The following is a 15424-nucleotide window of genomic DNA, read 5'->3' as shown; positions in this document are numbered from 1 at the left end:
CCTAACCTCACTGTTCTCAGAACTACGTGTTGAGTTTCCTGTTCCTGCAACCCAAGTATGATATTTATTGGCCACTTTCTCAATAAATAAAGTATTTACAGGAGTGACATGGAGTTGCCCTGGGCAACTTTTGGTAACTCAGCTTTCTCCAAACCCTTTTCATTTCAAAGATGAAATTAGAAAATAACTTGGAAGCAGCATTTGGAAACCCTGAACCAAAGAAAGTGAATACATTCATTCACTTGGGCTAAATCTTCATGAAGATCGTGAAAGCCTCTTGCACTCTGCTGTAAAAACATTTTTCTCCTTTCAGTTGTGTGTCTGTAGTTCTAAAATACAACAAAGAAAATCTGTTCTTTGAAGTTTGGATGGGATGGCTTTATAGAGCAAAACTGTGGAGTAATGTATGGGGTTTTTAGTGTTAAGGATATATATTAATTAAGTAAATACTTACCTTCTGGCTTCTCACAATTTATTGAAACACTGGTACTGTCAACAGGTCTCTTAGTAGCCCAGTTGTGTCCTTCGTAAGGATACAGCTTCCGTAAGAGATGCCCAAGAGCGTGTGTACACGCTGACTCAAGCAAAACTTGGCATAGTAAAATACAGCTCATATCCTTGAGGAAATATGAGAACTCATTTATTGTAACTTCCAACTTTGCAGAAGAAATGAAACATGACCACTTTCTTTATAGAACTGAAAATCCGTTTTTAGGTGTTATGCTTGTAGATGAGCTGGTGGGAGTGTAAGGGGTATGGAGAGAAGAGGGAGATATTCCACACTTTATTAGTTCTGTATGGACAGTTTTGCAGTCTTACACTTTCCTGTGTATTTTTCCTTCTCACCAGTTGCTTTTCTGTGTTCTGCTCTCTGCTCTATTGAAAGGGAAAATGTTGCTACAATATAACCCAGATTTGAGAGGGTTATCACAAAATGTTTCACTGCTAAGTGTGTATCACTCCGGTAAAGCAGGGGCCCTTTCCTTGCTTTCCCTGACTACTTTATCGAAACATTGCCTGCTTCTTGCAAATGCAGCTGGAGTTGCTCTGGGAGACTTAATGTCCTTGTCCACACTTGGAAAAGAAGGTTCGTCAGTTGCAAACTTCAGTGATAGAAAGAGCTCTCTTTGAGGGCCTTCCCTATTGCTCTGGGTGTACTGAGGTGAAAGTCTGAGGCCTGGTGAAAGCTAGTTGCCTTGGCTGGTGAGCCGGTCTGTGGATGGGGTGGGAGGTGTTCACAGATGCCAGCAAGGGGCTAGTCTGCAGATGCAGAACCTGTATGGACAAGCTGTTGCCCAGTTGTGCCATTTGCATCAGTATTTGGATGACAGAATGGTCTGGACCAGCTGCTGGCTTATTCCAAGTATTCATGTGTCCTGTGGTGTAAAGGCTGACTTCTGAGAAACCACAGCTGTCGTCTCCATGCTGATAGCCTGCCAGCTTAGCCAGGAGGAAATGGATGACAGTGAGCTGTGTGCACCGTACAGAAACAGATCAAAATAACTGACTGTTTCATATTAGTTCCTAAAGCTGCTAAATGGCTCATGAAGCATGTGGCCCTGCCTGTGTCTTCCCTGGGAGTTTTCCAGCCATGAGTTTCTGCAGGGCAGCTGTTTGGGGAGCCTAGGAGAACCAGCAAAACCAGGCTGGTGTGGGCTGCTCTGTGTAGTTCAGCTACTGATGCTTCCTGGACTGGGGGCATGTTCTTCAAGGGGAAATGTGGTTGGGTTTCTTGGACCGCATTTCCTTCCCTTGCTGCTATGCTCACAAGTATTTCACAGGCTGTCAAACGTGGCCAGAGGTAGCCTTCATTTAAAGGGGATCAGACAGGCCTTCCAGGCAAGGCAGAGCTGTATATAACCATGAGCTGTTGACCTACAGCAACTGCTCATGGAGAAGCTCAATTCAGGTACACATTTAACTTTCTAAGGAGTCTGTTGATGTCCTCTGTAATGACCTTTCTAGCCTGGGTATCATTGCAATTAATAAGATAATTGCTGAATCTGTATATGCAAATGGGTTGTCATTACTCAAGTATCTTTGTGAGTGAGAAGCCTGATCCAGATACACGTTCCTTTAGAGCACGGATGTTACTAAATGTGATGGGATGGCTTCCTCTTGCAGTGCTTGCACATGCACAAGTCAGTAGCACGTGACTGGAACTTGCAAGATGACCATAGCTTCACTTCACTGCTTATGTGGGAAGTTGCAACTTCAGAATTTTCTGAAAGAAAAAACCAGATGAATAATACCCGAAACTGCGAGTGCCTGTTCTGTCAGCTGTTAATCCAATTACTGATTAACATTGCTTGCTTCTTCCCATATTACTTAACAGATTTGTGCTTACATATGACCTGGGGGCAGTCAATTCTGTTACAAGAATGTAGAAGTGTGAGACAGGATCAGGCAATCCCAGAACTTCTTAAAAGCTCAGAGTATTCTTAATCTGCTTTTTTTTTTTTTTTTTTCTCTAGTATCAAACAACATCAGCAAAGCAGAGAGACCAGGGGGCTTATTCTCTTCTTACAACCCTCTTATTCTTGCTTACTGTAGATATTGTAGCTGAGATCTACAGCTTTAGGTTTCATTTTCCTCTGAAATGGACTGTATGTTAGGCAAATAAGATACAAGTTAGCACACTTATGGTGCCATATTGGGGCGGGTATGATGCCCTTAGTATCAGCATGCTGGCAAGTGTCAGTTTGGGCATATGTTGCAGGAACTTTAATGTTTTGCTGTAATTTGGTCATCATTTGCTCTGTCTTGTCTGTGGTGAGCTTTGTCTTTCTGATTTAGTCATATTGGAAATAACCAACAGATATTACAGAGTCACTATTCTAGTAAGAGTTGCCTCTTCTCCTCCCCAGAGCAGTCTTGCTCTGCATATGCCAAATGCCTGGTGTGATAGACATCATGTAAGGGAAGGATGTGGGACCAGTGCTTTATTTTCTCCTGGGCAGCCTGACACTCCCAGGTGGGAATAGTCCACCTTTCCCTAAAAGAAGGGTTCCCAAAAGTGGGGTCTGGCTCTTGCAGCTTATGACTTTGGACAGTATCAATTAAAAATACTGAGTTAAGGAATTTAAAGCTTCAGTTCATTTTCTGTAGTGCTACCCCTGTCTGAAAATCCAAAAGACCACCTTCAGTGCACAGCCTTGTGTCAAAGTAGTCTCTTAGTCAAATCTGCAGATTTGTGTTGGTGCAGTATTAAAATTTATTTGCTAAATTACATGTACTGTTCTAGGTTTGTTTAAGAAATGTCAGTGTTGGTGGTGATACCTTGAACTTTAGAGCTGCAGATTTTTGGCTCTACTCTTTCTACAGCAAATATTAAAGCAGCAATGTACTTATACTCATGTGAGTAGGCTTACTTGCCATGTGGAATGATTCACGTACATAAAGTTAGGAGAATGTGTACCACAAATTCTAAATTTCAGCTGAATGATTTGCTAAAATTGTGTGGCTTAAAACTTGTCTCCTGAAAGCAGAATTGCAATCATATAATTCATAAAATCCCATTTAAATGTATTTAAAATATATTTTAAAAAAGTGTATGACCAAATTTCAAATATCCTAAGTTTTTGGTGATAGTGGTGGTGATGATGATAATAATGATTTAAATTCCTGACTTACTTCTAACTTCACTGTTTGAAACTAGCATGAGCTCCTATAGAAGCCTGTTTTAATAACTTTGACTTTCTTGTTTTGTGGAAACTTGGCGTACGCAGAGATTTGGGGATTCTAAGTAAAACCTGAGCTGTTGGCAGCTTCACTGTATGGATGCCACAGGTTAAACAGTGCAGTTGGTCTCTCAGGTCTTTCTCATCGGGACTGAGCATTTTAAATAGCACATTTCTTACCAATTGAAGAACTCTGCCAGTCCAAGTCTGAGATTTTATCTAGTAAATAGTTTATACTGCTCTTTACAGATACGTTTTACAGTAAGTAGTAAATAACAAATAACTTTCAAAATGTTGTCTTAAATCCTTGACTACTCCACAGTTTTCCAAGGTTTGGAAAATTTTGGCCATGGCAGATTGAGTTTTAAGAATTCATGCTAGTCTTCTGACAAGGAGGAATCAGTGACTTTCACCCCATGTTTTGGGAGACAGGTGAAAAAAAGGCATGACTCGTGAATCAAGAGGTAGAAACTAGATAAAAAAGCACTCTCTACTAAGTAGATACAAAATCATCTGGTGTTTCCTGTCTCTAGTTGGGAAAAGTATTTCCTGGCAGGGGTAGACATCCTGTAATCTATTTTAATTCTTACTAGTTCTTTTCTTTGCAGCCAGTCATACCAATTTAGTTTTTTTGCTCTTCCATCAATATCCATGCTGGTAGCGGGAAATAGGAATGAGAACATTGTTCTGTACACACAGATGGTAGGGTTACATGTGTTTACTTCTACTTTTGGGTCTGTTTGGGTATTGTTATTCTTCAGTGGAGATGCTCTGGTACATTTCAGTTTCACTCTTGTATAGATACAGGAGCTTATAGTTCTTGCTCAAGGGACAGGATCCCTTAAGGCTATTGCTTCATGTTGTATTTTGTCACAGTAATGAACTTGGGAGTTGGGATGAGCAACACAAGCAGGATCCAGAAAACTAAAGTTATTACTGAAAAGCGAGAAAAATTGGTTTTCTTCATTTACTTTAGAAGAGGAAAACTAAAGGCTGCTCCCCATCCTACAACACGCTCAGAGCACAGCTAGATTCAGATGGGTCCAGTTGCTGATCATTCTTATGTTAGACATCCACATCCTAATTCTCTTATCTGACATGAGAAGGGGCTATCCATCTCAGCAGAGTAGCATTGTTATTTGTTTTGTAAGTGTGTTCAGTGCTACAACAGCACTTTTATGTCTTTGTTCCCCAGCAATCCTTTTAAGGGGGAGAAAATAAAAGAGGCAGCTCTGTAGTTTCCCTTTCTTCAACTAGATCCCCTTTCCTGAGCGTTACATTGAGAAGAAAAGCAAGTTCCACCCCACCATCTCACTGGCTGTTTATCAGGATGCATGTATATGATATGCATTTTCAGCAAAGGGGAATGATGTAATGACAAGACCTTGTATGCTTTATTTTAGACTCAGGCTGTGACTCTGTGACTGATACAGAAACAGAAGAGGAGAAGAACCTAATTTACTCCCACAGATTTACCATGAATGACGAACACGGATTATCCAAGAGTACTGGGGATCATCTGGTGGTGCAGCCTGATCGCATACGGTGTGGGGTACTGTATGTCCACTCTTTGGGCTATGTTCTTACCATAAGCTGGTACAACTCACGCTGCTCTGTAGAGGAAAGCTTTACAGGCCTGGGAATTAGTCCCTAATTCCTGTTCTGTCACCTTTCCTCTCAGCCCCCTGTCCTCAGTGGCTCTGTTTCATGAGCTCGGTTCCCTAGGACCAGAAATAACTAGGAAACATGCTGTGCCCAGTGTTGTGTAGGCTGCAATGTCACTTACTGACAGTCTCGTTAACATAGCTGCTTAATTCCACAGCCTGGATGCAATCTAATATGACAGGTCTGGTGCATGTCCTATAAGTGCCAAAGAGGTTGGATCATAGCTTGCTGTCTGAAAACCAGCATATCTTAGTATTGCATCTCCTCAGATGGAAAAAGTCTAAGTTTCTTCCTTCGTTTCTGTTTAGAGTGGGGGTGTGCTGCTTGAGGGAAGAGACTGATAGAGTTGAAACTAAATAGTTCTATAAATCTAGCTTTAATCAGTTTATGAATCTAGCTGATAAATCTGGAGTTTTATCAGTGTAATGCGTCTGTCTATGCTGGTGCAAGCTGTAACAGAAGCCACCTGTGAATGTCCGTGGCTGGAAGATGCTCCTGAAAAGCATTCAGGACCATGAAGATGACAGCTGATAATTTATACGTTGGTTGCAATGACAAGAAGATTCCTAGAAAAGGGGCTTAACAAAGTAAGTGTTCTTACGTTGGGAACCTGCATTTTGTAATGCCTTTTCTTTTAGGTGCAGACAACAGTTTATATTATCATGAAATGTAAACTAGATGGTGAAGTGAAAACTGAAGTTGAATTCTCTCCAGAGAATGCATCATCTGTGCGTGTGCTGGCTGAGATGGAGAATGAGTACACAATCTCTGTGGAGGCTCCAAGTAAGCTGGGCTGAGATTTCCCCCACCCTACACCCATTGCTTCCTTTCTATCTCAATCTGCTTGTCATGAAAAGTGCCAGAGGGATAAGGGTAAAGGTTGCAATGCAAGAAAACTTGAGGCCAGGAAATCTTGAATTTGCATTCTCTGTGATACTTCCGTGATGAGAAACTGAGATAGATTTTTGCTGGGGGCTCTGTTTTCCCCTCAGCAGTGTCAGGGTTGCAGTGTGAAAACACCTTACTGGGAATTCTGAGAACAGATTGCAGCTTGTAAAGCACTTTGAACTTGACTGCATGTTATAATCACCACCACATTAGCATTGGCAGGGTGCCAAGAGAATGTAAGTGCCAGTAAATAATTGCATGAGTATAATAGCATGTGCTTAATGTGTGGTGATGTCTCTGTGATCAGTGCTGAAACTGTTTATCCTGGTTTGCATTTTAATATAGGTATGTTCTGTCCCTCTAGATATTTACATTTACAAAACTGTAACTTGTCTAAACTTTAGGTTCACTAAACTTCAGGGGCAAGATTTCAGAGTCCTACAGATTGATAGTAGTTTTGCAGCATGATTTTATTTAATCTACTTTGGTCTGTCCTCTTGAAGAGTTATTATGCCAGCTCTGGGAACAGAGACTAATGGTCATTATAGCAACTCCTGTAAAGTCAGTGAGGTGGATTGATTTAAAGAAGGTGACTTCACTTACATAAAAATGTTCAACTTAATCTATCTTAAATCAAGACTTACAATTTAAACATGGACCCAGAAACTAATCTCGCACTTTGAATTATAAACATGACCTTTGAATTAACAACATGACATTGAATGAGTGTACAGCTATGTATGCTCTGCAGTTTCAAGCATTAAGAGAAATATATGTTTAATTGCTTTTGTGTATGACTGTAATGATTTCATAATTTCTCAAGACATTAATAGCCACCAGGGAAAGATTAATTTCAGTGAGATTCAAGATACTTGTGTTTCAAAGAGGAAGTTCAGACTTGTGAATGCACATTAGACAAAACATTGAGAAGCTCCCAAGCTGCAGGTGGGAGATATATCCTGTGCATGGGTAAATTTGCAAAGCTTGAATTTTTTTAAGTTATTCTCCTTCAGAGATTAATGAGGCTGACAGGTTGCAAAACCCCTAGTGTCTTTTCTGGTTCCTCCTCTTCTTCACCAGCTGTCATATTTTATGGTATGTTTAGAGACTGCTCCAGAGAAAGCCAGGGATGGAGAGATGTGAGGCTGTTTTGTTTGAGGTGGTGTACTGTTAACATAATTAGTTCAGACTACTCTTAGCAGAGGACCTAGCAAGTCACAGGTGAAATGTATTGATATAGCTATGAAGAAGGTAGTTCCAAAGTACTTTACTACCTAGTGTTCAGACCAACATAATCACCTTTACTTCACATATTCATAAATTCAATACAACAGAAACTGTTCTGGCATTCAGCTACAAGTATCTCCAAACTCCTGCTATCCTCAGGGTATTTGATGCAGACTCATTCACATTTGTTCTTAACACTGATTCCTTCTCTTTCTTTTCAAAGATTTAACCCCTGGGACAGTGCCTCTGCAGATATATTCAGGAGACTTGATGGTGGGAGAAACAAGTGTCACGTATCATACTGACATGGAAGAAATCAGCAGTCTGTTGGCTAATGCAGCCAACCCAGTACAGTTCATGTGCCAGGTAATGACTAGCAAACAGCAGCTTTGGAAACCAGCTTTCTCAGAGACTAGGCAAGTGGAAATGAGCAAAAGTATTTCCATGAAATAGTTCTTCTGAAGAGAATAAATGCAAGGTTACTTATGGATTTTCACATAACCTTAACATCCCCTTTTAGAGAAAGCATTGGTGCTTTTCCTGCCTCTGGAGCAAATAGCTGCTAAGGTGACTCAGGCTAGCCAACTAACAAAAAAATGCAGTCAATCCCCACATGCAGACCTTGACTTGAGAAGATTGGAATGACAGAACTTGATGTAAAAGAAAGTATCATAAAGGAATAAATTGTTTGGAAACTTGTACCTAAGGGCTCTTGGAGAGGATGTGAATAGGTAGCAAAGATTCATACTAGCTGAATGAAGTAATATAAAATGATTTGTTTATTCTTAGCACTTCTTTAAAGCCCCTTCTCAGTTCTCATATCACATTTTGTGCAGTTGAGGTACCTGAACGCTATTAGAAGGGTAAATCTTGAACAGGAAGTTCTCCAGATGTGGGTTGGTTTGGTTGGTTGTTTTTGTTTTGTGTGGTTTGTCTTTGTTTTCTTTCCTTTTTTTTTTTTTTTTTTTTTGGGGTTTTGTTTTGGGGGGGGGTTTTTTTTTTTTTTTTTTGTTTGTTTTTTGGTTTTTGTTTCTCTACCTGCTGGCATCGTCAGCCATGTAGTGGAAACCTACAGAGTAGTATTGCTAGTCGTGAGTATACCTGGGGCAAGAGAGACTGTCTTTCCCTTTCTTTTCAGTTCAAGTTGTGGAGCAGTTGGCACTGGGCTATGCCTCAACTTGGGGAATAGGCATGCAGTTTTTGGCTAAGAACCAGTTCAAAAGCCAAACACAAAGTGTACAAAGAGCAGTTCAGAATGAACTAGTTCATACTTAGAGCAGGAGTGACACTTTGCTGGAATAGTTTCAGAGGTAAGAGTATACCTGTCAAGGAATTAGGAAATAAGAGTTTTCTGTGCTTCCCGTTGCGTGAGCGACTTTCTCATTGTACTCTATCTTGTTCTGGAGAGTATGGTTCTCATCTGCTCAGATTCCTGATTCTTAGTTTCTGGACCAGGAAGCCGCTCATGTTCTTTGCTTGACCTGAACACTGCTGCCTTTAGTATTTATGCCTACTGTTTTCTGGTATGTGCTAAATAAACACCTTCTAAATCTCACCTTAACTGAATCTCTAGGCACCCTCAAACACAATCACTTTCCATTTACCTGTAGGCCTTTAAAATTGTGCCATACAGCATAGAAGCACTGGACAAACTGTTGACTGAGTCACTCAAGAAGAACATTCCTGCCAGTGGCTTACACCTGTTTGGAATCAACCAGCTGGAAGAAGAAGATATGACAACAAGTAAGCTGAAAGATTTTTGTTTCATTTTTAAACCTCACCTGTATTGGTTGTTTTTCCTTGGAGCGCCTTAATGCAGCCTTAATGCTGCAAGTGTGTGCTACCTGCACAGGCTGTTTCAAATATCTTGGATCTCAGCCAGGAAGCTAAATTTCTGATGATGCCTGTAGAAGGGGGATTGCCATTTGGGTCGTGTGACCTTTTCTTTATTACATGCATCAGTCTCACTTCCTTGCACTGCAACAGGTGTGACTATGGACAGCTTCAGACACAACCAGAGTCAAAAGATGATGCTCCCCAAAATGTCTCCCGTATTTTCTCCCTTGTTCTTCGCCCGGTCTCGTATGGCATTTCTCCCCAGCCCAGTCCTTTTCCCCAACCCCATGATTCTGCTGGAAGGTGCACAGTGGGCACTCAGCAATTGTATTGTTGTGGCACCATGACATGGTTACCTTACAGCAGCTGGATCCTGCTGGTATGATGATCTAAGAGGTCTTTGCAAAACTGAGATCCTACATATATTATGTTATTACAGTGGCAGATTCCCCACTATAGGTCACAGGACTTAAGCTTACTGGCTCTGCTGCTAGAGAAAAACTTAGATTCTAACAGGCTCATGTTCTCACAGATCAGAGAGATGAGGAGTTGCCAACACTGCTTCACTTTTCAGCAAGATATGGGCTGAAGAACCTCACTGCCTTGCTGCTTACTTGCCCTGGAGCACTGCAGGCCTACAGTGTAGCCAACAAATATGGCCACTATCCAAACACCATAGCAGAAAAGCATGGCTTTAAGGACCTTCGCCAATTCATTGATGAATATGTGGTAAGAGGGAGCAGCCATCCTTCTGAATTGTCCCACAGCAGGTGTGAGCAGTGACACCAAGCTTGGCGCTTGGTGTTGTGGGAGCAGGAGTGAAGGGGTTACAAAGGGAGCAGTGTGTTGTGGTAGGGTATAGAATACAGACATCCAGACACACTGAAAGCTTCCAGGCTGGAGGGTTGGGTCTCTGGAGGTGGGGAAGTTCTTGGGGGTTTTGCACAGAAACAAATAAGATGGAAGCAGAGACTGCCATGGCTGGGTTTCCATATCATCCATTCATCTAACGAAGTTTCTGCAGGGATTTTGTTGGTGCCTGGTGTACTCTTCTAACCTCTGATCTTGGGAAAACTACAGCCCCTTTATCCCACTTACATATTTTCCTTTGCTTTCAGCTGAAAAGATGTGTATAGTTGTCCCTAAGAGTTGTCTGAATGGTGGGTGATAGATCTGCCAGCCTTAGTGTGGTTCTGCCAGCCAATTACAGTAGCATTTAAGTGGTGGCATGGGTGGCTCTTAGACTCGGTGCTTGCTTCTTGACATAAGTATGAATTTAAGGTTATATGTAAGAGCTAAATAAAGGCCATTTCCTGTTCTGATATCAGGAGGGCTGCAGAAACTGTAAATTGTGTGATTAAAATCTTTACACTGGGGTATGAGAGATGCTTAGGAAGTCCTTCCAACCTCTTATTGCAGTACTGTACTCTTCTCATGTCCTTCTTTCCACCAGCACAGTAAGAGCTGTGTTAAGAGTAGGTCCTGCTTACTGACCCTCAAATTATCTGTGCGGCTTACTACATGAGCACACGAATTATCTGCACCACTGTGTCCACTGCAAGGTAGTGATTAGAAGCATGACTAGTACGAATATCTGAAAGTCCCAGTAAACCCAGTTACCTAATATTCTCCCTGGCAAAAGTTCCTCTGCACCTCCCTAAAGCCATCTTATGAGCTACCTGCCTGACCTATTTTGACTGTGGAAGAAAGCATGCGTAGACAGTTTTGATACACATGCCCTGTGGATTGAGGGCCCGTGAGGTTGCAGTTGTGGATGGAAGAATTTCTTACAGTAGTGCAACCGTTTAAGACAGCTGTGGTTGTGACATAGCTGGAACCTGGGGAGGAGGCTGGGATGAAGATTTACATTTTGCTCTCTTGCATCATTTGGTGAAGATCTGCACTTCTTTTCCCCCACCCCATGCTGCAAATATGTGAGCAAGGGTTCTGCTGTCCTGTGAATTGAAAATTGCCTATATTACATGAACAACTGCCTGCTGTGAGGTTTCCTGTTACTGTCACAAAAAAGGTCTATGTACTCCCACTCCGGGTGTTACAAGCTGCTGGTAATACTAGGAAACTGAAAATGAATCTACACCAGAGCTAAAATTTTGGTGTAATTTTACTTTCTTGTTAAGTGCTCTGCATATGGCAGGCTTTCCCCCTTATAGTCAGCCACGCTTACCTCAAAATAGCCTTTGTCAAGCATTTGCATTTTTAGAATGAGCTTTGCTTATGTTCTAGAAGTTTGCAGGCATCACGTAGGACATGAAATTGAGGGGGTGAGAGGCTGTAATGCCTATTCAGATGTGTGTCAGCACCAACTTCTATTACCTTCATTACTGGTTATTACAACATGGATCTTGAAGGCTGGGCCCAGAAGGTGTAGTGGGGATTTAATTCCTTTAAGAAGCCATAGTCTTTGGGAATGGGCTTCTTTTAGAAGATTTTTTCCATCAGTGATGGGAGAGTACGATATCTTTTGTTTGCTCTAATTTTCCAGATTCTTTATCTAAATGAGACTTGATAATTTCTTATTTTTTTTTTTCCCTTGTCCTTCTTCCTCTCCAGGAAACTGCAGATATGCTGAAGAGTCACATTAAGGAAAAGCTGATGCAAGGCGAGGAGGATGAGTCTGTTTATGAGTCCATGGCTCACCTGTCCACTGATCTGTTAATGAAGTGTTCCTTGAATCCTGGGTCTGATGAAGAGCTTTATGAATCCATGGCTGGATTTGTCCCTGCTGCCCCAGAAGATCTTTGTATGTATATTCATAGAATCACAGAATCATAGGATGGTTTGGACTGGACAGGACCTCTAGTCCTGTCATCTAGTTCAGCCCCCCTGCAATGAGCAGAGACATCTTCAACTGCATCATGTTGCTCATAGCCCCTGTTCAAGAGGCCTAAGCTGATCTGTCTCTCCTATACATAGCAGTGCCTCAGCTGGATTTCAGAGTAAGGGCTGGTTATAGCTTTTCTGCTTTCACCACAAGGAAACCATGCTCCAGTTCTGATGCTGATTGGCTAATAAAATTGCTCTAAACCTTTCTCCGATTGCCACTCTACAAGGTCAAGACCTGTTTCCTCAGCGCTTTGAGGACTCCCTGAACGCTGAGCAAGTGAATTAGCATTTGGAAGAGACAAAATTTTTACTATGTCCTGTTTCTCTCTCTTGAGATTCAGGGAGATAGGGACACTGATTTACAGCCACTGGTGGAAAAGAACACTATGTAAGATGCGTTTTTCTGACAACTGGGAAACTGAAAAAACAAGAGCTGAGCTTCTAGCTCAACAACTTGAGAAGAAAAGAAAATGAACATTCAGGAATGTATACGGAAAAGATTATAAGAGAAAAATCATTATTCTAATCCAGTTGGTTTATTGCTAAAAATATAGAGATAATTCTGATAAATATGCAGATGTTTAACTTTTTCACCATTCCATTAATATTCAGTGAGGCTGATTGAAAATATCAAGTTAAGCACCTATGTTAAGTAATTGTAAATTTGCTGTTCTTACTTATCTGCCTATTTGGTCTAGATTCATTCCACTGATCTATTTTATGATTCCCTTGGCAGGCAGAGAATCTAGCTAATTATAGTTTAAGTACCTGCATAAGAACTTCTAGTGTATCTGCAGTTTAAAGTGTGCTGCTTCAGGGAGAAAACTTTCTTACTGAAACACTTCTGCTTATAGGTTATATCTGTCCTGGGCTGGTTTGCTCCTCTTTTAGATTAAATAATGCTATAAACCACATTTTCATTGATTATGGAGTCCAGAAGACTTTGTCGGTTCTCCACCTGAAACTCTTCTCTGAAGTTTTGGCCTCTGCACGGATAGTTTAGGCAGTAAGCCTGCTTGGACTCCTAAGGAACAAAGCTACTGCTGTTCACAGTAACGAGGGTGAGAATTTCTAGATGTTTGGAAGCTCTGCAAGCAACCAGTGCATCCCTGAATGGGTTGATCGATGAAGTCTGTAGAGGGAAAAACCGTGCTTTAAACCACTAAGCCAAATTTGTCTTCTTCCATCCTGAAATGTCCAGACCTCTCAGAAACTATGCAGGGGATATTCTTTTCTTTTCTGGATGCAAATTAAGCTCCTTGTAATTTATCAATTTTACTTGGACTCTGAAAAGCCACATTAAGTTAAACAATTCAAGTACACATGTTATCCTGCCCTTGTTTACTCTGACTGACAGATCTTGGGGGGAGGTTGGCTAGTGTTTTGGGTGAATACGCAAAACAGCCTGCTTGGCTGGCAGGCACAGAGATGGAGAGCTAGGAAAGATTGCTATGAGGTGAGAAAGGTTATGCATTTGAAGCCTAAGTCAGGCTGCTTTCCTTAAGCCTCCTCAGTAGCAAAGGTCCAGCAGGCATATTTCCTTTAGGGGAAGCTTCTGCAAGCACAGCCACATCAGCAGGATGACAGAGGGTTCTGGGATCAGCACCAGAAAGTTCTCCTGGTGTGCAAATGTGTTGCAGGCTTTGCAGGTCTCGTAGGGCTAGAAAGGTAAAAACTCTTCAGCTGTCCCTAAAGTAGGTACTTATGATTCCTTTACTCAAAAGCAGAGCTGAATGAGTCTGTGTTTCAAAATGTTTTCCTCATCAGTGAGATGCTGTATATGGCTTATACCTCAGCAAGGAATGTGAGTGTGTTTCCTGCTTCTTGTGGAGTTCTCCTGAGTGGAATGTAGCAGAGATTTGTGTTCAGGAGCAATACACTTTTACTGAAAAGTCTCTGTTCTTATGTAGTCTGTTAGTCTTTGAAGAATATTTACAGCTTGTCTGATCAGTGCTTAAAACCTACCTATATTGTAACAGGTAAGTTTAAATTAGCACAATGCTCAACACTTAGATTGGTTCTCTTGAAGTGAAGGTCTTTCAACATTATTTAGAATACCAGCACACAGGCAAACCCTCACTGAAATTAATGGGTGCTGGCTGGTTTACAACTGCCATCATAAATAAAGACTTCAAGCTTTCGTACTGACTTAAAGGTTTATGAGGATGGAAAAACTCCCTAGGACATCATAATCAACTTCCACTGACGTACTTTCTCAGTGTGAGATCTTATGTGAGTAGTTATGGCTGTGGTGTACAGGACAATACCTGGGCTATTTTAAGTGTAGCCATACTGTGACTACATGCCCATTTGTTGTGATCAAGGTGTGCTTCCACCACAGTTTTTCAGAGGCTGATCAAAGGAAGGTTAGATACCACAACGTCAGTTTTTCTGGCAGGATCTAGTTTGAGAATAAGGCAACAGAGGACTGGAGACATTGTAATGAGTTAAAAGCAGTAGCAAATACTTGAATGCTGCAGTGCTCTGTTCTTGTACTCTTCATTCCACTTCTGATTTTTCAGTGTGGTTTTATGTGGGTTTTTTTTTTCTCTCTGCATTTGGTCTTTGGAAAATATTTACAGAGAGAGTACAGAAGCTGTGCAAGGGCCCAGTTTTGCTTAAGCTGCAGATGTACATACCTGTGTTGAGTTGCTAGTTGTCCCTTTGAGATAAATGATGGAATTAAAAAAAAGGAAAAGATTTTGTTCAGCTACAGAACACTGCCTCCCTTTCTGCTGGAGGGGAGTGTTCTTTTCCAGGTAGGTCTTAATGTCGTGTGCAGTGTAGGTCATAAGGTACTCCAAATCAGTGGGAATGTACTAGCCCCTGCTGTTACCTTTTTTGCTGTTTTTTAGTGATGAGATTGAATTGCCTTATTTAATTTCTTATCATTAATATAATTGTTCCTGCTTTGGAAGAGCACTTTCCTTCTATTACATTTTTCAAATACCTGTAAAGTCAAACGTATTTTTCTAGAACATGCTGCACTTTGATGCAGGTTGCAGGTAAATGTCATTTAGCTGAGTCACACAGTAGCTGAATAGCAAAAAGGGAGAGTTATCTCCATCATGTCAATCTGGTAGTAGGAACTACAGCATCAGATAAAGTGCTTTGCTTTTCCTGCTTTCCTTTCACCAGCACCTCCTGCTGCTTTTTGCAAAACAGAGTATTTTGAGTAGGCTGGAGTTGTGTGCAGCACGGGCTCTGAGAGCAAGGACTCTTGAAAGTGCTGAAAACCTGCTTGATCTGCGTGAAGATTAAACTGCTTGGGGTGTGTGTTATAC

General features: G+C 41.3%; 1 protein-coding gene across 1 annotated transcript in view; it reads left to right on the top strand.

The window, feature by feature from the left end:
• Window positions 1-15424, top strand: part of PIK3AP1 (phosphoinositide-3-kinase adaptor protein 1) — a gene marked incomplete at both ends in the record, with an annotated part of 26647 nt that overhangs the window by 8523 nt on the left and 2700 nt on the right. The window contains 6 exons of the mRNA XM_010013269.1: window positions 5084-5232; window positions 5984-6128; window positions 7684-7826; window positions 9071-9203; window positions 9829-10025; window positions 11868-12057. Of these exons, the coding sequence (XP_010011571.1) occupies window positions 5084-5232; window positions 5984-6128; window positions 7684-7826; window positions 9071-9203; window positions 9829-10025; window positions 11868-12057 (957 nt within the window). The remainder of the gene's footprint in view (window positions 1-5083; window positions 5233-5983; window positions 6129-7683; window positions 7827-9070; window positions 9204-9828; window positions 10026-11867; window positions 12058-15424) is intronic.

This window comes from Nestor notabilis, unplaced genomic scaffold, assembly GCF_000696875.1.
Source record: "Nestor notabilis isolate BGI_N333 unplaced genomic scaffold, ASM69687v1 scaffold28910, whole genome shotgun sequence".
In the NCBI taxonomy this organism is placed as follows: Eukaryota; Metazoa; Chordata; class Aves; order Psittaciformes; family Psittacidae; genus Nestor; species Nestor notabilis.
The sequence above is the reverse complement of the archived record's forward strand: the minus strand, read 5'-3'. Positions and strand labels throughout refer to the sequence as shown.